This window comes from Chanos chanos, chromosome 2, assembly GCF_902362185.1.
Source record: "Chanos chanos chromosome 2, fChaCha1.1, whole genome shotgun sequence".
Taxonomy (NCBI): domain Eukaryota; kingdom Metazoa; phylum Chordata; class Actinopteri; order Gonorynchiformes; family Chanidae; genus Chanos; species Chanos chanos.
The window spans coordinates 45,993,837-46,018,475 of NC_044496.1; the positions used below are offsets into that span (position 1 = coordinate 45,993,837).

General features: G+C 40.8%; 2 protein-coding genes across 3 annotated transcripts in view; both read right to left on the bottom strand.

Annotated features, from left to right (window-relative positions):
• diaph1 (diaphanous related formin 1) overlaps window positions 1–15,798 on the bottom strand; it is an 85,774-nt gene extending 69,976 nt beyond the window's left edge. For both annotated transcript variants that reach the window (XM_030793653.1, XM_030793645.1), the window contains exon 1: window positions 15,045–15,798. In XM_030793653.1, coding sequence (XP_030649513.1) covers window positions 15,045–15,149 — 105 coding nt within the window. In that variant the 5' untranslated portion in view covers window positions 15,150–15,798. The remainder of the gene's footprint in view (window positions 1–15,044) is intronic.
• Window positions 15,799–17,978: 2,180 nt separating this feature from the next.
• smim32 (small integral membrane protein 32) lies at window positions 17,979–18,796 on the bottom strand. The gene is made up of 2 exons (XM_030766888.1): window positions 18,723–18,796; window positions 17,979–18,480 (listed from the first exon to the last, which is right to left on the bottom strand). The coding sequence occupies exon 2, from the start codon at window positions 18,436–18,438 to the stop codon at window positions 18,097–18,099; it is 342 nt and encodes a 113-aa protein (XP_030622748.1). The 5' UTR covers window positions 18,439–18,480; window positions 18,723–18,796; the 3' UTR covers window positions 17,979–18,096.
• Window positions 18,797–24,639: the final 5,843 nt, after the last annotated feature.

The following is a 24,639-nucleotide window of genomic DNA, read 5'->3' on the forward strand; positions in this document are numbered from 1 at the left end:
CTGGGAACAGAGTTTGAACAGACTGTGCCTGCTTCCAAAAGCCAAATGAGAGAGAAAGTACAGAGTGAAACATAAAGATGAGGACAGTGACTGACAGCCTATAGACATCCGCTGTGTCAGAAAAGACTGTCAGTGTTTATGCGTCTCGTAGCAGCCCCCATTAACCAGCATGTAACCAGGAAGTCCTTTATGCTAAATTAGTCAGTTTCCTCTGTATGCGCACTCTTGCTTGCACACTCTCTCTCTCTCTCTCTCTCTCTCTCTCTCTCTCTAACAGTAGTGTGGCCATCACTGTAACGCCTCACTGAGCAGAAAGGAGCAGTTTCACACATGACTGCCCAAATGCCTGGACACACACACACACATACATACACACACATACACACACACAGAGAAAGACTGAAATCTACCGCCTAAGAGAATAATCATAATTAACTTGGCCACAATTACAACAAACATTACTCCATTCTGTAACTACAGCAGCCACTGATCACCTAGAAACCTCATTCCGAAGATTCTTAATGAGGTTACCCCACCAACAGACACCATGGCTACAACAATAAGGGTGTGGATTCCATAGCAACAGGCTCATATTTGCCATTCCACAGCACTAACAATAGATATAAGGAACGATATGGGAATAATTATGGACACAGTATCATTGATTAAGTCGTTACGGACAAGAATGCGGCAGTAGCTGCATGGCAGAAATGTTTGTTACTGCAGGAAAAAATAAATAAATAAATAAAAGAATACACAATGTCACCTGACTGTGTTGTTTTCCCAAGGGTACACAACGTCTAGACTATTTTAAGTGGGAAATTAAGAGCTTTTCTGTGCGTCTGACGTGGTGATGCATTGGGACACAATGCGTTCATGTTATCTGTCTCAGTGCTAGAGACAATGTACATATAGGCTTTTGCTCCCAACTTACACACGCCAAAGACACATGAACCAACTGCTCAAAACCCTCTGATTTACAGAGCTGGGTGTGCTGGAGCAGATCTGTAGCAGAATCTCACATCATTTGTTTAAGAGTCGTCTCTGGATTTGTTTTGTTTGTAGCCTCTCTCAGTCTTGTTTACTCCCTGGATCGAGTCAATGTTTGCCTCATATTTAAAGCTTAGCGTTTTTCCTCTCCCCGTTCGCTCCAGGTTGAAAGAGCTTACAGTAAACTGCAGATGGGTAACTTCTTAAAAAACCTTTTATCGACAAACTCAATGCAAAGCAATCCTCTTCTCCCCCCGTTCACGGGCCCCTTAAGGAAGACAGAACAGTTTTAGGCCCCAACTCAAAGAGCAGACTCACTCTCCAGCCAAGCAGTGGAAACAGTGGCCAAGTTTTTACCAGTACACAACTACTTATCCATTCAGACCTTCAGACCCTGATGGTTTTTACCAGTACACAGCTACTTATCCATTCACACCTCCTACAGACCCTGATGGTTTTTACCAGTATACAGCTACTTATCCATTCACACCTCCTACAGGCCCTGACCGTGTTGGGTGACGTGGACAAAAACAATTCATCACAATATTTTCCAAGACAAATCAGTTAGTGACTGTATTTTGGAGTAAAGCTGACACAGTTTTTGATTCTCGGTTCCGGTCAAAAGGCTTGGCAGCTCTCTTCTTTGCTGGAATTTGCTGGCATGGCTGTTTAAAACCATCACTGTTTGCACACTTTACGTATCACATTCATTTTCCCCCAGCGTCACCATTTTTAAAATCCAAACCAGGCCCAAATGGTGGATGCTGCTTTTCGTCTTGGGTACTAACCCTCCCCCTACGCTGGTAAAATGACTTTCCATGGCTTCTATTGCAAATCTCCCTGGAAATGACGCTTCTGTTTGGCACGGGAACCAATAACGAGGGGGAGTCGTGTGCTTCCTGCGGAGCAAAAAGCACACAGGAGTAAATTTGGCTTGTTTTTGACGGGGTTATCTACCTTCTCATTTCTCAGGGTTGGGCAACGGGAATGTCGATATTTTATGGAATAGATTTTCATGTTACCATGGGTATAATGCTCATGTACTATGGCTAAAAAACGTTAACACTAAAAATCCATATTTTCCAGTGAAACCAAAACGGGTATACTGGTATAGACGGTATGTTACACAGCACCAGACCAGATGAGATAGACTACTGTCAGGCTCATTATACATTATAATAACTGTGCTTAATACAGTATGGGTGTTCGCCTCCCAAATGAGTAATTACCGATTCAGTCACTCTCTCTCTTATTTTCTTACTCTGTCACTCAAAGACATTCCCCTTACTCTTACACCCAAACATACACACCCACACACACAAACACACACATATTCTGAGACTGAGGTCACATACAGAAGTCAAATATGATGCAGATTATTTCTTCCATTATTAACTGTTCCTATAAAGTTCTACTCTTGACCTTTTCTCTAACTTCAACATGCTGGTCCCAGCCTCCACCCAAAAGACAAACTATTCAAACATGCCTATTCAAAGCCAGCCAGCCAGCCAACACACAGAGAATTACCGTGGTTTCACCCAGCTGCAGAGGGTTTTGAGGAGTAAACTCATGTGTTCCCTTCATTCCCCCCCTTAAAACAGGAAGAGGAAGTTGAGTCAGTGTCCCCAAAGACACAGTTCAGTAACAGCCAAATACTGTCTGAAGATCCTACAGTAAGATAGGTCTCATAGTGTATTTGAGCGAGGTTTTGTGTGCGTGCGTGTGTGTGCGTGTACGTGTGCGTGTTTTGTGTGTGCGTGCATGTGAGAGAGAGAGAGAAAGAGAGAGAGAGAGAGAGAGAGAGAGAGAGAGAGAGAGAGAGAGAGAGAGAAAGTAAGTGAGAGACAGGGAAATCGACTGATGTTTAAGAAGACTGAATGAGTGACAGTGAGTGTATGCATGTGATAGAGAGGTGGAGAGAGGTGGGGGGAAGGGTGGCTCAGGACCTTTATTAAAAGCCAGGAAAGAAAACAAAGGAACCAAATAACAACCCCGACATCACTGGAAAACATGGCCGGCTTGCCAATAACACACAGTCATATACTCATTTAGTGCGTGTGTGTGTGTGTGTGTGTGTGTGTCAGTCAGAGAGAGAGAAAGAGAAAGAGAGAGAGAGAGAGAGAGAGAGAGACTAGTTTCCTCTCATAAGATAGCAACAGAAGAGTCCACTCACTCAAAACCAAAATTATTCAGCATGTAATCACAACTGCTGCACACAAGCAAAATAAAGGAACTCTGGCTTCTACACGGTCCTCTGCTCTGCCACGGACACCTCATGTCAACTTGAGGATGATACCTTGAAAGAACAGAAACACATTTGTCCCCATGCATTTGTCCCCAAGTCCCCATGCAGACGCTAAATTATATCTGAACATGGCCGCAGGTTTAGGACTACAAATCCCATCAGCTGTGATAAAAGTGGCGAGGAATGTGTTTTGCTGAGGGGAGGGAAGAGCTTCTGTTAAAACATGCAAGCCAGACACGGAAAAATTCAAATCTTCTTCAAGTGGCTCATTTCAAAGGTGAACCTTGTGTCTGCAATAAAGACTTCAAGGCTAAAGTTGAAGACCGCTTCCTGATTGAGATTTCTATGAAAAATTACAATTTCTCTTTTCACAGAAAAATCTCAGTCACAAGTCCTGGTGAACTATATTCTAGAGGATTGATATTCTATAATAAGAAGTCCAGTTAAGATATTCCACAATGTTCTAGAAAGTGTTGTTCAAACAGGCCACCATGTGATGGGGTGTTGCTCCAGCTGTTGCAACAGACAGTTACAGAAAGAACACTGTCTCTAACTGTGTGTGTGTGTGTGTGTGTGTGTGTCTGTGCGCACATGTGTGCGTGCGCCAGCGAAGTAACTGTTATAGCAGGAAGTCTGCTGTCTCATGATGGAGCTGTTTCTGAAAGTTTCACAAAACTACAGCCTGTGTGTACATCAGCACAAAGCCCACTCACTCAGACTTCTGAATCAATATTCAAGACTCATGAGATCTAGGCTCTGAATAGGGTTGTCATCAAGACAAACTCTCATTGAAAGAAGCTCTCATAAAGGATTTCATATTCATTTTCTCTCTCTCTCTCTCTCTCTCTCCCACACACACACACACACACACACACACAACCCATAATGAAACAAAAGCCATTCATTGGCTCTGTAGGTCACTGGGATATTTCTGGGCACAGCAGACTGTTGCTTGTGTGTGTGTGTGTGTGTGTGTGTGTGTGTGTGTGAGATTGCTGAGAGAGACTTCTTCCAAGCTTTTGCTCTCAGTATTGTAGCCTTACAAAGGTTAGCCACATCCTCATTAATCAGAGCTACACTTACATTCATCTCATACACACACACACACACACACACACATCACAGCAGGAATGCACATACTAAGAAATAAAACATGTCCTAAAGAGATATAATCACATCCTTTCAACTCCACATCAGAGCTGTGCGATATGACCAAAATCTCATATCCTGACATAGGCTAGGTCTTTACATATCAGGATAAAGATACATATCACGATATAGCATATTTTCTGTAAATTCAATGAATAAACAGTTTATAAAAATGACCACATGGAAAGGCCTATTTCTTATTTCATTTCAAATTATATACTCGACAAATACTCATATTTGATTATTTTTCTCCTTTTATTTAAAACCTTTGTGCAAACTTTCAATTAATAAAATAAAAAAAATTAATGTTTATTACACGGCTTTGCTGAATACTCGATTCTGATTGGTCAATTATGGCATTCTATGGTCTGTTCCGTCTGAATAGCAGATTGCTGCTAGGAATAACACACTGTTGCTATGGTCATTTTTTTCCCTTAGCGGAAGCAATAATATCATTTTTAAATGTATAAAATCATGTTTGAATCAACATTTTGTCTCAAATTGTTGATTTCTTTAGTAAGTAGCTGTGTAACGAGCGGGACAATGTAAAGTTTTGCGTCAGGGTTCTGCATCACCCTGTCAGGGTCTGTTTCGCAATAGTGACCGGGTCGCTGTACATTATCCCTTACATAAAATATAAAAAGGTAGACAGACAACACTTTTAAACTGTAGTTGCAGACCAAAAAAAAATATAGGCCTAAAACGTGAATATGATCAAAAATATCAAAACCAAGCATCCAAGCATATAATACTCGCTAACATCCGTGCCACAGAAGCAGCCCCTCTTTTAGGTACGAGCTCCTCATTTTTTCTTGGCTGTTCGGAGTCCTTCTCCTGTTTGGAATCACCCTGTTCCGCATCAAGTTTTTGTTGCATTCATGCAAATTTCCTTCCTACATCCGCGCCGTGTGGAAGAAAGCAAAGCATCGTCCACATGACGAAAAATATTGCCGAGAGTGATTTGCGACACAACAAAATAAACGACAGAGAAAAATATGAAACGACAGACTTTTTTTTTTTTATCGTCACACGATATATATCGTCATATCGCACACCTCTGCTCCCCACTATTCTTTCTTTTTCTCCCTCTCCTCTTATCCCTGCTTCTGTGTTCCTTTAGTCTCTCTTAATCCAAACTACACTATCAAATCAATTAAGTTTAAATGCCCTACACCACTCACCCAACAGTATTTACTCTGTAAAGAGTGTTCTCATTTTTAGGAAATTAAAACAATATTTGCAAAACAATTAGGCTAACAGACAATTTCTGGAGGCTGACTTAAATCAAGGAATGTCTTCACTTGCTAAGATAGGCAGACACAGAGAGAGGGAGAGAGCAATAGAAACACTGAACAAAAGAAATATACAAGAAAGTGAGATGTAGAAAGAGAAGAGAAAAAACAGAATAGTGAGATTGAACTGATTAATGACAGTTAACGAGAGATCAGAGGTTACGCACTTTCTTGGTCTGAGCTCCTGAACTGGCACCTCTCACACACAGACACAGACACACACAGAGACACACACACAGAATGAGTGGAGTGTGTGGCAAAACAGTGTGTCAGTTTGTCAACATGACTGACAGAGGTAATTTCCATTCCTCACAGAGGCTTCATTACCAGGGACGGTGAACAACTGCTCTTCAGACTCCTCGCCTTTAAAATAAAGACACACACACACACACACACACACACACACACACACACACACACACACACACACACACACACACACACACACACTCCCATACCACCAAAATAAATTTTTTTCTATGTTTTTTTCCCCTGCTGTTGTGTACAAGATTAGTGCTAATCATAATCATACAGTGGGAAAATGGGAGAGTCAAGCTGCATGACAGACAAACTAATCCTTTTTAATCCTACACAGCTACACCAGAAAACACACACATAACCCCTGTCTATGTGTATACATGAGTCAGTTATCTCTCACTGTGTGCAGGCCGCAAGTGTGCATGTATGTGTGTGTGTGTGTGTCCGTCCTGTAGTGTAATCTAATCCTATGAGTCACTGCAGTAGCTTCACTCACTGCAGACAGGTTAACCAGCTAAGGAAGGACAGAGTATATTCAGCGACAGGGATGGAGGGACAGAGGGAGAGAGAGAGAGAGATAAAGGAGAATAGTGGGAGATATAATGTAGCTGTGATGTCTGTGGTCCCTAGTTTGGACTCGAGGAGAGGGAGAGTGATATCACATGCACTAAGCACCTCTAATCTTTAATGTTACGTTACGAACACAGCTGTGGCATGAACAGGAAGAGCAGCAGAAAGAGGAATAACGGCAATGCGGAAATCTGTGTGTGTGTGTGTGTGTGTGTGTGTGTGTGTGTGTGTGTGTGTGTGTGTATATATATATATATATATATATATATATATATATATATATATATATATATATATATATATATATACACATACATACATACACACACACACATACACACACACATATACATATATGTATACATACACACACATATGTGTTTGATGAACACACTCTTTTTATCACAATATTATGGTCCTTACTCTCTCATGCCTTGATTACTTGTCTCTCTCTTAAACAGACACAGGCTCAGACAGTGAGTTAGAGGGTTTGCCAAGTACTACAATTAACCCATTGTGCTTTACAATGGGCCACTCAGTGTGGATAGGTCTCACCCTGCAATGCACACACACAAAACATGCATGCATAACATTAGTTAATGTTCATTCATAGGTTTAACATGAAATCATGGTGCATACAGGCCCACAGAAAAATACAAGTAAACATGAAGATAAACGCACCGTTTCACACATTAACCGAGATGAAGAAATAAGCACATTCTCTCTTCCAGAGGGAAGTGCTCTAACCACAGCCAGCTATGAGCTGACATACACTGTTCCTTGGTACAAATTTATGACAAGAGAGCAGCTCTTTTCAAACTAAAGCAGAAAAGTATGTGTGTGTGTGTGTGTGTGTGTGTGTGTGTGTGAGTGAGAGAGAGAGGGAGAGAGAGAGAGAGAGAGAGAGAGAGAGAGAAAAAGAGAGAGAGCATAAAAGTGGATGATCACTTCCTGTAAATGAGCAGTCAACTTCCTGCCACAAGGTACAGTGTCTTTCCTCTGAACTCTCACTTCAAACTCATCACATAAATCTATGCACCACATACTACTCGAATGGCCTATGATCTCTTCACAGCATCATAAATCTTCATTACAGTTTAAAAAGGTTTAAGTATTCTAGAATCTTCACCGTCTTCTGTATTAAAGTTCAGCGACGTCTGGCCCCAAGGTCAAATGGAAAGCAATCATTATGAACTGTACATTAAATATTTTAAAAAAACAGAGTCAGTGGAATTCTCCCACCCTAATATGTCTCTGTCTCTCTCACACACTCACGCTCTTTCTCTTATTGAAAACATATCTTCTGTTCCTAAGCAGCACACTTCAGAAGAACAGGATGATTCACATATTCCACAGTGTGGAAAAAAAAATTCAACGTATAATATATAAACACAAGAGGAAGAAAGTGCTGAAGAAAAACAAACACAACCTGTACACTAAACCTGCATAGTGAAGGTGAAAGCCAAATTCAGTGGTGGTAAAAATCGAATCACTGACTTCCAACACAGCCAGGGTGTAAAGAATCTCTAGAATGTTCTAGTCATAAAGGTAACACGAAGATGAAAGGAAAAGTAAATCAACTGTTTTTCAGACTGTCTAAAAGCAAACAGAATGCTAGTGAAAGAGAAAGTTAAAACAGGAACAACTCAAAAAAATACTACAGCTGGTAAAAAAAAAAAAAATTACAGCTGGTAGCTAACTACAGAATGAATCCAACCTGTATAACTAGAAAACACTTCAGAAAGTTCTGATACAATATTTGTTTTTACTGACATGAAGTGATCTGAATAAGACCTACAGATTGGAACAAAGATCTATCTGAGGACCCACACTCAAAGTAAAAGACTGGCCTACTAATGTACTTGAGAAAACCAAAGTTAAAGAGTCTGTTGTTGTCTGAGGCCCAGATGATGCCACAATGGTTTCCACAGAGAGGGGGCGGAGTTTGTGCGCTATTGCTTATCGGCCAATAAGAAGCAGTACACTGCAGTTACACGGAATACTAAAGAAATCAAAGCCTCCCATTCACTTTTTAATCAACACTGTGGCCTGAGTTCAGCTAAACACCACAACAAACACACACACAGTATTCAGAAACTCATCTAGGCCACAAATATACACTCTGTGTATATTCACACTCATAAACCACACACATGAAAGTGAGGAAAGAGGGAGAGAGAGTTTGCATGTTACATATTCTCCTAGAAGTGGGCAGTGGACTCTGGACTCTTAAAGCAACACGAGGGAAGGGAGAGAGGGCATGGGACAGGGGGAGGGAGTAAAAGAATACACGAGATATAAATTCTGTAGAGATACTGCACAGCACACTCTATTGTCATCCCGAAGCTATTTGAAAAGTCCCTCTTGATAACATCAACAATTTTGTTTTTGGTCATATTTCACTGTTTACTACTCACAGAGCCAGAACATAGCGGAGAGATTAAAAGGAACTACTTGCTGTAAATCGGAACACTTTGACATTCAAAGTTCTGAAAACACAAAGTACACTTTTTGAGGGATGGACAGATTACATCATCATTCACCAATCACGACCCACGAGTCTGTAGCCTGGTTTTTGGTTTCAGCGCGGTTCTTCCACATTGACACTAAAGGACCTTGACTAGCTGAACAGTTCTCTTACGCAGCTGTCAAAACCTTGATGAACTAAAAAACCTATCCCCAACAGACAGACACACTCTAACACATTCTCAAGGTATGACTGTGCTAGTCACAATAGGACTAAAGACAAAGGAGGAAGGCCTAGGACTCTAAAGCCATGGCAATGTGTAAGTTTTAAGATAGATCGTTCTCCAGTTTTTCATCTGTACACCATTGTCTTCTTACTTTAAGGCAGCTCCGTAAATTGGGAGGGGTGGGGGATGCATGTTTGATGTGTTAGCTGAGGTTCAATATCCAGACAGTAGCAGCCTTACAGACAGAAATATTGGTCTAGGTAATGGGGTGAAGCTGCTCTATAAGCATCTGATTTAGTGGCTATCAGAGGTTCACGCTCTCTCAGTAAGACTCCTTAACTGGGTAGTCAGGCCCCCCATTACTGTCTAATCCACTGAGGCCTGTGCTCTAATCTCTATAGAGCACAGAGACAAAACCGGCCCACCGCTCTACCTCGCAGGCATGCAGGGGCCTGTGGAGAGACAAATACAGCAGGCCTGAGACACATACACACACACACACACACACACACACACACACACACACACACACACCGCTGTTTAAAGCAGTTGTTCTCAGGCACAGGCTGTTCATGATGAATCGTTTTTTGTTTTTTTTTTCATCTTTGTGTCATCGTGTGCATACCTTATATCCATTCTAAAGATTGGGTTTTCCACCTTCAATTTGCTGTAATAAACGAATGTCAGCATACAAATATTAGCCTCCTTAGAGCTTGAAAATTGGAGGCATACAGGGCCAATATCTGAACTGTCTTTAGGAGTTCGGAGGAGGTAACGGATTGTGGTGTGAGTGTAGAGTAAGACTGACGTTTTGGTTCGTTCTGCCAGCAACAACTTTGACCCTTTCAACCTCAAAGACTAATGTAGCAGTGATTATGACAAACAATAGGCTGACTAAATGTGTACTTCTGTTTGTGCTACTGGACCCAAACGTAACCACTTCCCTTATACAAGAAGGATATGACCTTAGATGCCTTGCAATGCCATTGAGGAAAAAGGGGGTTTCCAACAGAGGCAGAGCCTGTATTTGTTTCAACTTCAGTTGGTTCACGCCAATGCAAAATATCCCAGACATGGGAATTACCTAGATTATACACCAACATTAAGTTTTTACATTGGTAATAGCCGTCTTGATTCTTGTTAAGATCATATATTACAAGATTGAGTATTTTGCACCAATGCTTAACACATCAAAGCCTAGAATTCCTCTCTCCCCTCTGATAGAAAACATTTCACTGAAACCAAAACCATCTTAAGACACAGGGAACTGCAATCTCATATACTCTGTTCTATATGTTAATTATATCTTAGATGTTTGAAAGAAGTAAGACACAAACACAACAAGAATGTACATCAAAAGACATGTGAATCCAAATACCTCACCATATTAACCGATCAGATCAGAACATTCTAGAGTTTAGAGCCTTGGTATTTCATCATTGGCTAACAGAGCACACCAGCTGTACGGTACTGGGAGGTGTACTGTGGAGCCCGTCACCACCAGTACCATCATAACAGCTGTTTTTCGCCCTTATCTGAGAATGCTGCCGTTCTCATGTAGCTCTCGGCTTTCAAAAATTCACTTTTTTTTTTTTTTATCAGTTTTGAATAGGATCACATCCACAGTATACGTTTTTTATTTAAAATTTCTCCACACGAGCGCGACAAAACGATTCTAAAACATCCAGATCTCTCCACCGATCATACACATAACATTTAGCAAATGCATCACGTCATTGTATCCTTCTGATCAACTGACCAATCAAATCAATCAAGAGGACTGACACGGAGGAGTGGTTTGCGGGTCTGGTGTCAAACTAGTGAGCAACCGCAACTATCAATAAATAATGTTATGGAAGAAAACATTCAATGTATTACAACCCTTGTCTACACCCATGTTTATTAATTAATATGCGTAACAAAACTCACGTAAAATGCTTTTAAATGTGTGTAATAACTATTTCTTTAGTTTTAAGTTAATCAACCAAATATTTAGCATTTTATATGGTGCTTGAAATGCACGCCATGAGTAAACTAGTACAATGCGATGGCCTTGAACTCAGTCCATAGATTTTTGACTTTTGAAAGCAATAAAACAGTAAAAATGATGTCTCTGTTGCAAAGCCAAATGTGGGATCGCCAGTTTGGGCACATTTTGGGTTTGAACCCAATAACAAGGGGGAACCAGCCAATTTAGTAGAGGCAGTATGTCTCATCTGCGGTAAAAAGGTATCAGCGAAGCGAGCTAACACAATGAATCTTAAATCGCCTCTGAGAACAACGCATCCTTCTGTGTATGCTTGACCTGGACCATCAAGTGAGACCGCTTCGGCAGGGTCAAGTGCCGGCCAAAGACAGTTGAGAGTCGCAGAGGCTTTTGCGAAACTTATGAAATACAACCTTGACGGCAACAAGTGGCGAGCGCTCAAATAAGTGAATAATTAAACGCAGGGGGGTTTGGTCGTGGTATTACCCCAAGGTGGCACTCTCCGAATACCGCGGCAAGGAAATTTCTATACAGCTGCAGCCCTAGCTGCGTTCAGTGTTATACATCACACCAGTGACTTATTGCTACAGTACAAGAGCTGACTGTGTGATCTCCTAACGTCCGTCTCTAGTATCTATACACTGCAGACAAGGAGATGAGACACTGACAGACACCTGAAGTCCAAACATAACAAAGTTTAGACGGGTATAAACAAGACTGCTTGGTCTGTAAACAGGATTAAAGCCTGTCAAAGACACACTATCTGTACTCTCCCCAACACTATCTCTTACTATCTCACTCTGTGTTGCATAGCTGTCACCACCATCATCATCGTCATCATCATCATCATCATCATCATCGTCATCGTCATTATCATCATCATCATCGTCATCGTCATTATCATCATCATCCCCAGCGCAGCATTTCTCAGTGTTGAGTCATGTTCACGTCCCTAAAAGAAACACTCTCACTCATGTGACTCTGGCGGTGGTTTCTTTTTCTTTTTTTTTCGTGATGGAAATGATGGCTATAATATACCCATTAAAAGATAAAGAACACTAAAAACAACTTAAATAAGAAAGAAAGAAAGAAAGAAAGAAAGAAAGAAAGAAAGAAAAGTGAGTTAGAGGTAAATTCTGGGCCAGGGCTAGACATGACACTGACTAAAAACATACTTTCCACATTCACTGAAATTTCAAACTTGAGATTTTTTTTCTATAGTAGTAAAACTGATTTGAAAAGAGAGATATTCAGCAGATCGTCTTTGTGTTAGGCCTAGTTTTCTCCCATTAGAGTCAAGACCTCATCACTGACAGCACAGTCAGCTAACAGCTGCTTCACACCTCCCCACCTCACTAACAAGTTCCCAGCCTTTAAAGACAAGTTCCTAAAGAGTGTGTGTATGTGTTCTGGGCGTGTGTGTGTGTGTGTGTTAAATGTTGCCTGAGGTAATGAAACTTGCTGAGCTGGCAGATATGTCATGTTTCTGGCCTAACCTGTGGACATAAAGTAAACACCATTCTTGCTCCAACTTATACGCTCTGGACAAAGTTAAAATAATTCTCACTCTAACTTATATGTTCTGGACATAAAGTAAAAACCATTCTCACTCTAACACACATGCTCTGCAGGCACTCAGAGGGACAAAACCTGTCACTACGGACAACACCATGGGCTGACCAATCTGAGACTCTTTGACCTTTAATTCATCTTAAGTCCAGTTCTCTCACAGCCAATACATGATACAATGAAACTCCTGAGGACAGAGGAGGAAGAAAGAGAGATATACTAAAAAGGAAAAATGTTAGATCTACCTAATTCATGTGAATTTTTTACCATCATGATAAATTTACCACCTGTTTTCAGAGGAGGAGAAAAACAGGTTATGTTTCCAGTTTAAAACCTTTCTAAATACTTGTTAAATATTCACTTTCACCTCCATTTGACATTCCTAGGACACATAAGTGCATTTGTGCATAAGTGTGTAGTCTTTCTTCTGGCCTGTAATTACCTATAAGCTAAAGTGTATTAGTCACATGAGCACAGACCTACATAGAGATATCTCACTCTATTCCAGACCAACCACATTTTGCATTACCAAAAGAGTGAAAGAAATATGATGGAAATGCATACACTCAACATCTTCAATTCCACTACATTCATATAAATGACCTGACTTTGGTAATATAGGGCTGTTTGTTTTCTCTGTGGTGTGTGTGTGTGTGTGTCTGTCTTTGAGGATTGGGCAGTCAAAAGACTGCGTACTAAAACTATCTTTAAAAGTTCTTCTCTCTAAAACTGACAGCCTATTTTTGCCCTGTGATTAACTACATAACACTGCGCTTATCACAGAGACAGGTCAAGAAAGCTACGGTGCTACCTTCTGCTTGCTTTAGGGGTGGGGTCAGTTCGAGCAGGCCCTGACCATTTGTTACCAGTAAGGAATGTTTTAAAATACTTATCTGTTGAAACACAACAGAACAGAACAGAACAGAACAGCAATGCATGAGACAAAACTGCTACTAGCCAAAAAATGCAAAAATTAGTCAAATGGGTAAAATGGGTTAGAGGGATAGGGCAGACTTTTAAAAAAAGAAAAAAAAAAAAAGATTTTTGTTACTGCTACATGTGTGTGTATGCGCCTATACTTGACAATACATTCCAATCATGTTTCCAGCAAAGTTAAGACCACATCTGCTTGTAACATAACTGGAGGTAGAGCATCTCATTTACAAGTGTTAAACCAGGTAGCAAGAGGTATTACTTCAGATCTGAGAATTTGTTGGGGAAAAACAGGTGTGTTTTCAACTCTATGGTAACCTTTGGCGGGTTGGAATATCGGTTTTCATTCGTTATCATACTTAGAAGGGGAGATTGGATGACATGCAGTCAGCGGTCCCGTCAGGCGCGTGGACTGGGTTAGATAGAGGATGCTGAAAGCGCACCTTACGTGATGTCTCACGGAGTAAGACGTAAGTCCTCATTTCCCATGCACTGGGATCATATTCCTTACTCACCTGGAAGTTTTCTTGTTAAAAAAAATATTCGAAAACTAAGGAAAAGCGGATTCCACAACACATCGTTTAGTTATTCAAATGACTGTAAAATCATACTGTTATGTCAGGTGTCATCACATGCAAATGAACGCATGGGAAACGTGTGACTTAAAAACTGTGGGTGTTTTCCATGTTTTCCAGAATACCATGAAAATAGCCTCCGTTCCACAACGTGAAACGCTTACACCCCAATTTAAAACTTAACTGAATTGTTGTCAGAACGGTTATGTAATCTGTTCAGTGTTACTTGTAGCCTGCACATTTAGCCCTTTCAAGGTGTTTTAACATTTATGCTACGTTTTCAAGTACTTGGCCACATGATCAATATCTTAAACCACTTCGGTAGGTTGGTAGGCTACTTCCTCATTAGAGACGCTGAGACAAATAGCTAACATACTACAGAACTTTTTAGCAGTCAAAAACTTTGTTGAGAGAGAGGCAGGCAAAGGCAGATAGGCTACGTCTCACTAAGAGAAACTTATTGCAAGGAACAAGTAATACATTTCAGATGTTGCCTGGGAACAAAACAAGGACGTACAAAAAGTTCTGGAAGTCGCTAACATTACCCATAACTAAAAATGCGAACAACACAACGGTAAACCAGTTTTGGGTTAGTCCACAGTGAAACCTGTGAGATTAATGGGAAAATTACTTTATCATCGAGTATGAGCAAATTTAGTCTTAGCGTTCACAAAAATGTAGGTTACTCATGAGTGAATGCAAAAATATGTCATCAATGTAATCCTAACCATATGTCGATCACGTTTCGAAAAAACAAACAAACAACCGAATTAAGTTACTTACGAATTTCTTCTTGCTGTCCCCATCCTCGTAAGTTTTCTTCGATTTCTTATCTTTGCCACTTTTAGAAACACCGGCAGATGCTGAATTCCCGGATTGTGGATCCATGCTGCGTTTCCAGTATCGTTATTTCCCTAATAAGCAAAATGTTAAATCTCCCCCTAAAACTATGATATCTCTAAGTGAGTGTGATTTTTTTTTTACAAACAAAATCAGAAGTAATCACACAAAGGTTTCCCTTTTGGTCCCCGTGGGAACATTTGTGTGGATTTTCACCCCGAGACCTAAATGATATTGCCAAAGAGGTTAGCTAACTGGCTAAAGTGAATTCCAACTCACATCAGTGTCCCTGGATTTAAAAAAGGAGGGAAATTTGAATTTGAACCCCCAGATAAAAAGTCCGTGTTTCTCCAGATCCCAGACTACTCTAAATCCACGTTTATATTGTGTAAAATGCCACCATATCAGCAAAAAGAACCGACTAAACTTCGTCTGAAAGCGCCTATTAAATGTTTCCTCATAATCTCCTGAGTTTGACTTGCTACTTCTCGCTACTGCAGTGAGTGTGTGTATGTGTCCCACACAAACACTTTGAACAAATTTCGGTTCTACCTAATTCTTTAGGTCCGTCAGATTGTGGCGAATCAACCCGTACAGTGTAATCCGTTCTCTATCTTGACGGTGCAGGCCATATCATAATAATTTCCATAATTTTGGGAAGATTCCGTCTCTTTCGAGCGATGGTGACTTCCACACGGCGAGGGTAAAGCTGCTCTCTTCCTGTCTCAGAGTCAGGCAGGTTAGTGAGAGGGAGGAGCCTTGTGCACTGACATCTCACCTGAGACTTCTGGATATAGACAAAGCACTAAAGTAGGCTACATTTCACTAAAATATTACAACTTTGACCGTCAAACGTTTTTCATAATATTTCGTCAGTTATAACTGTGCTTTAGTTTACATGGCATGGTGTAGGTTTACATGCTTAAGACAAAAAGTGATTCATTGTCTACACAAAGAACAAAACATGTAAAGTAGGGCACGTATCTTCCTATTTTGCTTTTTGGAGTAAAGCAAGATTATAGGGGTTTCTGAGCGAAGAGCTCCCCCGTGTGGTTACCTCTGTGTCGCAGGTTCAAAAATCCCTAAAAGCATGGGTTAGATTTGGTGCTGTGACACCCTAAACTCATTAATCGAACGCCTTTTCAGCGTTTCCACTTCAGAGAATTGTAGCTAAACGAGTTTTAACACCTTAATGACTAATTGATTATTAATCACTCATAGGCTGGACTCACATGCACATGAAAGGGTTGCGACATTTTGCCAGCCGGTAGAAGCAATTCTTTTAGCAATTCTATACAATTTATGATACGTCTCTTTACCAATAGACTTTATGTTCCTTGTTCTGTCAAATAGATATAGTCTAGTATATTTCACTGATCAATTCTGTCTGCAGCAGTAGTTCACTCTTTGACTTTCGTGAATTAATTAGTAATTTGAAAACTGACTGCATGTTTGTAGTCAATAGCGACCCACTTTTCTTCCCTCCGTTGATAAGAATTAAATATCATCTTCTTATATTCTAGATATCGTGATACTTGATACTTCTTCACACCGCCCACAGGTGTTCCCTGTTCAGTTCGTAAGAGCGGTTTATATTCTCTCTCACAATACAGCATATTTATTCACGATTGCAACCGTCTGCATACCAAGCATGTCATTAATCCAAACTCTCATCTGTATCATAAAAAAGCCACTCTTAAGCGTTTTGTGTTTACCAGACAAGAAGAGAGAGAGAGAGAGAGAGAGAGAGAGAGAGAGAGAGAGAGAGAGAGAGAGAGAGAGAGAGAGAGAGAGAGACTTCAGTGCTGACGTATTATTCTCTTGCCAACTTTTCTGCATATTGGCTGTTTGGTTTATGCAAGAACAAGAGGACTGCCATTTTGACACTGCCCTTGTTGAAATGTTTTTGTTCCTTTCCTCCCTCGTTTATTTCTTAATTAAAACTCTAATAAGTTACTTAATGCATTTTAGTTTAGAGATTGACTATGTCAGGCCATTCGAAGATCTCGTCATCTCAATGGAATCAACAAGATAATTTACAGATTTAGATGATAAAGCTCGGAGCTCTCTTGGCTTATTAAAAAGGCAACAGATTCTCTCTCTCTCTCTCTCTCTCTCTCTCTCTCTCTCCTTTTGGCTGTTCCAGAAACGCCTCCTTCTCAAACCCTGCGTGGCCCTTTCTTATCGCATCGGTTACACCTGATTTTCCGCCTCTGTCATCATAATTTCTTTGCGTACAGAGGCAGATTAAAGGGGACTGTCTGATCATAATTTTAGGATGGCACTTGATGTGTCGTAGAGGAGTCCTAAGGAGCGCCAGGATTTCTCGAACCTCTACGATGCACATCGATAGTCCATTTACTTCCGCGCGCTTAGATACACATCAGTGGGTCATTTTGTTCCTCAGGAGACGCCAGCAATAAATATTGCGATGGTAAACTGAACTTAGGAAAATATCAAGGAAAAATGAGATAGAGCCGTACTAAATAAATCATAAGCATCTTCTGCAAGGTTTCTGTCCAAGGTTTTGTCGCCATCAGCAGTGGGTTACAGATCGCATCGATCTATACCACACACTTGGAGTCAGTTTAGTGAACAGTGTCATCATGGAACGAGAGAGAGAGAGGGAGAGAGAGAGAGAGAGAGAGACTCGATGAAGTTTGTTGAGTAAACATATCAGATTTAATAACGGTCCTACATGGTTGGGCTTACAAGAAAATAAATTGTATTACGTTGTGCACAAGACTTAGAGACAACAGTTTACAAGGTTTAGCGGTACAAAATAGCAATCATTTACAAACAAAGTGATCTCACAGGGCCTACAGATGAGCGATACAGCAAATCCAGTCCTGTCGCTGCCATTTATCTACACGCCCCTCCACCGTTCAACACTCCACAAGTTACAGAGGGAAAGCTCAGAACAATACATTCCCAGTTTATGTCCGGATCGCAGTGTCCTTGAGATCCATACTCGGGTTCATAGCATTGTTCTAAATCATTTGTAAGAACTCCGTGCCTCGCGCAATGACCGATCGTAAGGCATAGAAGCAAAAAACGAGTTCCGAAGCTGACAGTTGATGAAGAACACGATCAGCAGCACTAGCAGGAACAGCACTAGGCACATTACCACGTAGGTCGCAAGGTCCGGTTTGCTCAGCTCGCCCTCACGCAGTCCACCACTGCCGCCACCTCGCCCGGTGGGTTTGAGGAGAGCCGACACGCTCAGGGAAGGCCCCTGGGAGACTTCGAGGGTCGTCGGCGGCGCGTGCGTCTGGGTCATCAGGTGGAAGCCTCGCGCTCCGGCCGCAGTGGAGTTCAGGAGCATTTGCCTCAGCATGACCGCGCGCTCCCGCTCCGGCGTGCTCCTGTCAAAATACGGCTGTGACAGCAGCGACAGACCACAAATAAGCAGGATGTATGTCTCTGTGACGCTCTACTCTCTATTAAAAATTCGAAAAACATCACAGCTGATTCTTCTATTTAAGTAATTTTCGTCAGTCACCTGCTTGAATATAATTATAACGAGTATATGCAGATATACACCGAAATATGTCTAGATATATACACAGATATACACAGTTTTGGGTCTGACACTAGTAGAGGAAATTAGTCAGTACTCACTTTCTGTGCGCCACGGTCAACACTGCGCGGCCAGAGGAAGGACGGCAGGTCGTTGTGTGCGCATTCCACAAACACTCATACACACACGCCTTTCCCAATCAACACACTCCAGCATGAAGGCTTCTACATTAGTCGAAAACGAAGGTCCTTCAAACTGGGAATAAATCCACAGATTGTTTTAACCACCCGCGCGCCACGGAGTCCGTGTTTTCATAGCTGTTTAAGTTATTATGAAATTGAAATCTGCTTTAACGAGTAAACGATTGAGTTTACAGTTCAAAAGGTTTGCCGAATAGACTTTCTCATCGGCCGACGGTAAAACGAGAGCTCACCAAATAACAGGATGTTCTCGCTTCCTCGTTGGAGACGTTTTCAACATACAACTCATGGTGAATTGTTGAAATGTTGCCTCACTCGCAGTATACAAATGAAGTTGCCTTTTGCTCAAGATAAAATCAATTTGCGCAGGCTCACACTGTTACTAAGGCCAAAGAAAGCGAACATTATGGTTCAAGTAACAGGTGAACACCACTTTTGTTGCTATCGTGAAAAGCAAGGCAAGGGAAGCGCCACTTCAGCCTCTTGCTTTAAAACGTCTGTCCTCTTCAGCCACGTTTTTATCCCCAGGAAAAGTCGATGATTGTAGTCACTGGCTCAGTCATCTTTTGACCAGAGAGGAGGGAGACATCGATCCAAATCGGAAATGAGAAAATATATAAAAAATCATATGGTAACAGCCGAGAGAGAAGTATTCGACATTCGCCGTGTGCGCTTGTTTGGCATAGTGACTCCCTCCATCTGTCTACCTTTACTGCCTAAAGAAACACCGGCGACTGGAGAGGAGGAAGGAGGACGCACAGGCTAAAGTCGTCGAGCTGGGATGCGTAAAAGCATGTGACGTGTCTTATTTTTTTCTCCAGACTGGGGGCTCTTCAATTTGAGATAGAGTGCTTGGAACAGTTTCAGGCGGGTGCGGAATGTCGCGGGGAGATTTCAGAGAGAGAGAGAGAGAGATTTAAAGAGGCAGTTTCAGGTAAAATTATAAGCTTAAACTATTACTGTTTTTCTTTCTTTACCACGTCAGAGAACAAACAGTTTGCAGGAATTTTCTTCTCACCTTCTCCCTCCAATGGGAACTTGGAAGCTTAATGTTGAATTTGGACAATTGTTTTGTACTGAAGTAGACAAAGTACCCTAAATGAATATAAATACGTTTCCCTACATATTAGCGATTTTTTTTTTACTCAGAATGGTTTTGGATTACTTTATTTTATCCACAGTTGCTGAAATTCAGACCCAGTTCTTGATGGTTAGATCCATGGTGGGATTCAACTATTGATTTATAATCGTGTTGATGATGTTCTCATTTGTTCTCATAGGTGCTGCGACAGAACAGGGACTTCCACTTGCATATTACTCTTTTAGACAAAATATTATGATATTTTATACATTGTTATACTCACAAAGTTGTGCATTGATATATTCACTGGATTTCAAAATGTAAACAACATATACATGGGAAAATATTGATCTGAAACATCCCTGAAAATTACACTGATAATTAAAATAAAATTAGGCAGTTATTAAGTATGCCAACAACAGTGAAGTTCTCTTTTGGGCCATTTTTGTATAAATTACAAATCTGTCATAAAACACAAGACTCAGCAGTACTTGCTGAAGTCATATGCAATCTCTGTTTAACCTATAAATATTCATAAAAATCCATGGATTGGAACATGACGTGATTGGGCAGTCCAGTGTTAGGATATAGCTCTATGCATTTAAGCTTTGGGTATTTATTAATATTCATGATCACCTGTCTTGAATAAGATTGAACACATTTGGGGTTCAACAATGCAAGGGCAGAGTTCTTAATGGCTGAATGATTCTCTTTGAAACTAGCAAAACTTGTGAATAGTGAAAGCAGCTTTTGATGTGATAGCAAAAGTTTTGTAATTTTAACCTTGCTATTCTCTTAAACCAAAACAGGTAATTAAAATGTTAAATTTCAACAAATTGAGACAATGAGTGACTAGGACACCACACTCTCGTGTCAGATTTTTGTAATAGAGCGTAAACAATTTACATAATAAATGCTAAACTACTGAAGGACAGGGCCTGAATCTCCCTGTCAAAGCTATGCACAAATATCCCACGGTCACATAACATCTAGGAGTGGAGGATGAAAACATCTCAGTAATTGTGGTGGGATAAGGAGATTATAATTGCTTTGCTGGTGACTCTGTCTCTCTCTCTCTCTCTCTCTCTCTCTCTCTTTGCTACGGGCAGCCTGTTCCCTCCCTCTTTCTCATGTTCAGAACAACACTGACCCACTTTCCTTTCCACAACTGTCCAAGTCAATCTCCTTACATTCCATTTTGTGACAAACTAACTCCATCGTATTTTGGTAAATCTCACTTCGAGGCTTGTCAGAGGCATTGGAGTGGGCAGGACGTGGTGAGAGAGAGTGAGAGAGAGAGAGAGAGAGAGAGAGAGAAGACAAAGACAACAGGGGGGGGGGAAGAATGACTACTTTTATTTTTGTCTCTCCTCCAAATAACGACAGTAAACTACATTTATTAGCTCATCAGTGGGTTGCTCATGACAGCAGAATTTTGATTACGGGGCAAACTGAGGTTGATTACTACACTTTCTCCATAATAGGGAGCTCTCCTCCACAGTAGAAGAGGCCACAGTAGACACAGGCAACATGAGAAATCACACAAATAACAATTCAAAATGACAACAGAGAAGAACATATTTCTGGATGAGGAAAGAAAATGCAAGACTCCTATGTGAGTGGTTAGTGTGTTTGGAGATTATGAATGGACTGAACAGGAGAGGAAGATAAGTCTGTTACTCCCAACTGCAGTTTCTCTGAGGACTTGGACTCACACCACCACCCACATTTAGCCTGACATGTGTTTCTTATACTTCTTACATGCGTCTCATGCTCATGGCACTCTAGAAGTCTGACTTGTGTTTCATCAAGAGGCTGCCCTATTTCTAGAACTTTGTTTTATGCAATCGTATGAGGGACCAAAAGGTATCCTCGGATATGTCCTGCTACCTGGACTCATGTCACAATCAAAACTGACATTCAGTTTACTACTACCAAATCACACAGTTATACCAGTATCACAATCTTAAATATGGATTTTGATTTGAATGTGTTACAAGTGGCGTACTCAGTTGTGGGTTGGATGGGAGATTTACATAGCCAATAACAATTCATTCTGTTCAAATCTTCTTTACGACTACTTTAGATGGAAATGAGTATTACAGCTTGAATCTACGAAGACTGTCCTAACTCACATACATGAGACGCGTTTTTAGACATTTTAAATGTGAAATTACACGGTTTACATGAAATATATGGATTGTATATTTGAATTACTTTTCAAATACCAAGTGCATCTTCAAATGTCAAATAGACCTAATTATGATCATTCTGAACAACAAACAGACCTAAAAGTGAACATCTGTGCTTTTGAATTTTTTTTTACACATGTAGAGAGTTCAGATTCGATGAACACACTTTATTTTTGATATTTGAATTTTCACCCTTGGTATTTCAGCAATGAATGCTAAGGACACAGCTGTAAGCTATCCATGCTAAACACCTTCGCAATGCATCAGTGACTACAAAGCAGTCTAGTTTCTCTGATTTTGCTTTCAGCACACAGTCTACCAGTCTCACCAAAAATCTCATTTACTTTGACACATCCCAACAATCACATAACACAGAAACAGGAGAGAGGCTGGCTCATGCTTGCCCCTGATTGTATTGGTGAGATAGGCATGGTTCCCGGTATGTGAAATACACACACACCCATACACACACACATGCACACACACACACACATACACACACACACACACGAACACACACACCATACACAGTTGCTCAGCTAAAAACATGACTGCCACTGTCTGTAAATGACAGCCATGCTGCTGAAAGTGGGCACATGGCATCCAGTATATGTGTGACTTTGTGTGTGTGTGTGTGTGTGTGTGTGTGTGTGTGCGTGCGTGTATGTGTATGCATATGTGTGTGTATGTGTATGTGTGTCTGTATGTGTGTGTAAGGGTATATCTCCCAGAGGGATGCGACTTTATTTAATCATGTCTCCGTTGTAGATTATCGGGATGCTTGTTTTTATGGAGTGGTTTGGCAGTTATCTAGTTGATTGTTTAGGTTCTGTGTGAACTTATCCTCTTCACTAAGGTCAGTTGTAAGTCAGTTTGTCATAGCTGTGTTTACATGCTCGTGTTTCATAGACCATGTGAAAAGAAATGTTATTGTAATGCCCAAGTTTATATCTACGGCGCAGAAATTCTGGAGGACTTGCTGAGAGATCCTCCACTCTTAAGCGCTGATTAAATAAACATTGAAAAAACATCTCAGCACTCGGTGGAGTAAATGACTAGTATGTGTGAGAGAATCTCAGTGTGTGTGTGGGCATATGTGTGTGAAATTGAGGGTGAAAGAGACAGAGAGAAAGAGCATGATAGAGAGACAGATGGACAGACAGAGAGGGAAAGAGAGAGAGAGAGAGAGAGAGATAGAGAAAGAGAGAGAGAGTGAGAGGGGGAGAGAGCAGAGATAGGGGGTTTAGCTGGAAGACATTTCATTAACTCAGTGGAGAGGCACTGTCTCTATTGTCATGTGTGCCAGACATATCTGCCCATCCACATTCAGTGCTCTTCAGACAGAGAGAAAGGGAGAGACAGGGATTGTGAGAGGGATCATTGTGAATAGACCTGCATATGCAGAGTCAGGGTCCCCTCAGGACACTCATAAAGGACAGACTATTCAAATTTCAAACATTCAAAATATACAAACTATTTAATGTTTTCCACCTTAAAGGTGGTTCATAAACACATTCTGACTGACGGACACAACCACTCTCACACAGTCGTAGTCAAGCAATGTGTGCTGTTGTTGAGTACAAATAAGCAGAATTCAGCTGATATGTGACAAATCGGGAGAGAGAGATGCAGACAGAGAGAGAGAGAGAGAGAGAGAGAGAGAGAGAGAGATGCACAACCTACCTGGAAACACAATGATAAGGTAGGACACACTGATAGTATCTCCCTACAGCCAGTGTGGGCTTTGTGCCTGTCTCTAATATTAAGCCTGACCAAACACATCTAATGGCTCCAGAAACTGATAAAACCAGAGGAAATATACCTATCTTTTGTCTGAAGCTCATTGGAGTGTCATACTGAATCTTTTTATCTCGCTCTGATATCAGCGAACCCCTCCAGGTCATTCTTCTGTAACTCCACAGAGGGTATAAAGCCTGCAGCCTCAGGTATTGCACACTGCATTTAAAACTTGTCCTCAGTGCAGAATTTGACAGATAAAATTGGACAGACATCTTTTACATGAAGACTGAATGTAAGTAATGGAATTCCTCATTAACACCACAAAGTCGCGAAACATTATACAAGCTTCCTGTTCTGAAAGTAGAATCAGCAAATAGTGACCTTTTCCCCTCTGAGATTAAAAGAGCAGATATATTACACATCACATGTTCCTTGTTTATGGATTTCATGTTTACACAATACCATTATCAGAAGGGAAGTAGAGAAAAAAGCTTTGAATTCCTCTGAAGCTTTAGTGGAGGCATTTGTAAAAAGTAAAACACGGTAACCAGACTGAGGTACAATCTGTTCAACGAAGGTTAAGAAAATGAGGAACAAATTAAGGCAGTGAAAGAAATAAGGTTCCCTGAATGAATATTTTGTTTGCTCTAGATATTCTCTTTTCTACCTGATTTTTGAACTTTTTGTGATCTCCTACATTGCAATTACATTGGTAGTGCAGTGAATTATAAGTTTTTGTTTGTGTTTTTTAAAAAAAAAAGCAGGTTGAAGTATTTTGAAGTCTTCAATTTTGAATAATTTCTTA

Excerpts from the sequence above, each read along its gene's own strand:
- smim32 (XM_030766888.1), bottom strand. The coding sequence starts at position 18,438 with ATGCTGAGGCAAATGCTCCTGAACTCCACTGCGGCCGGAGCGCGAGGC.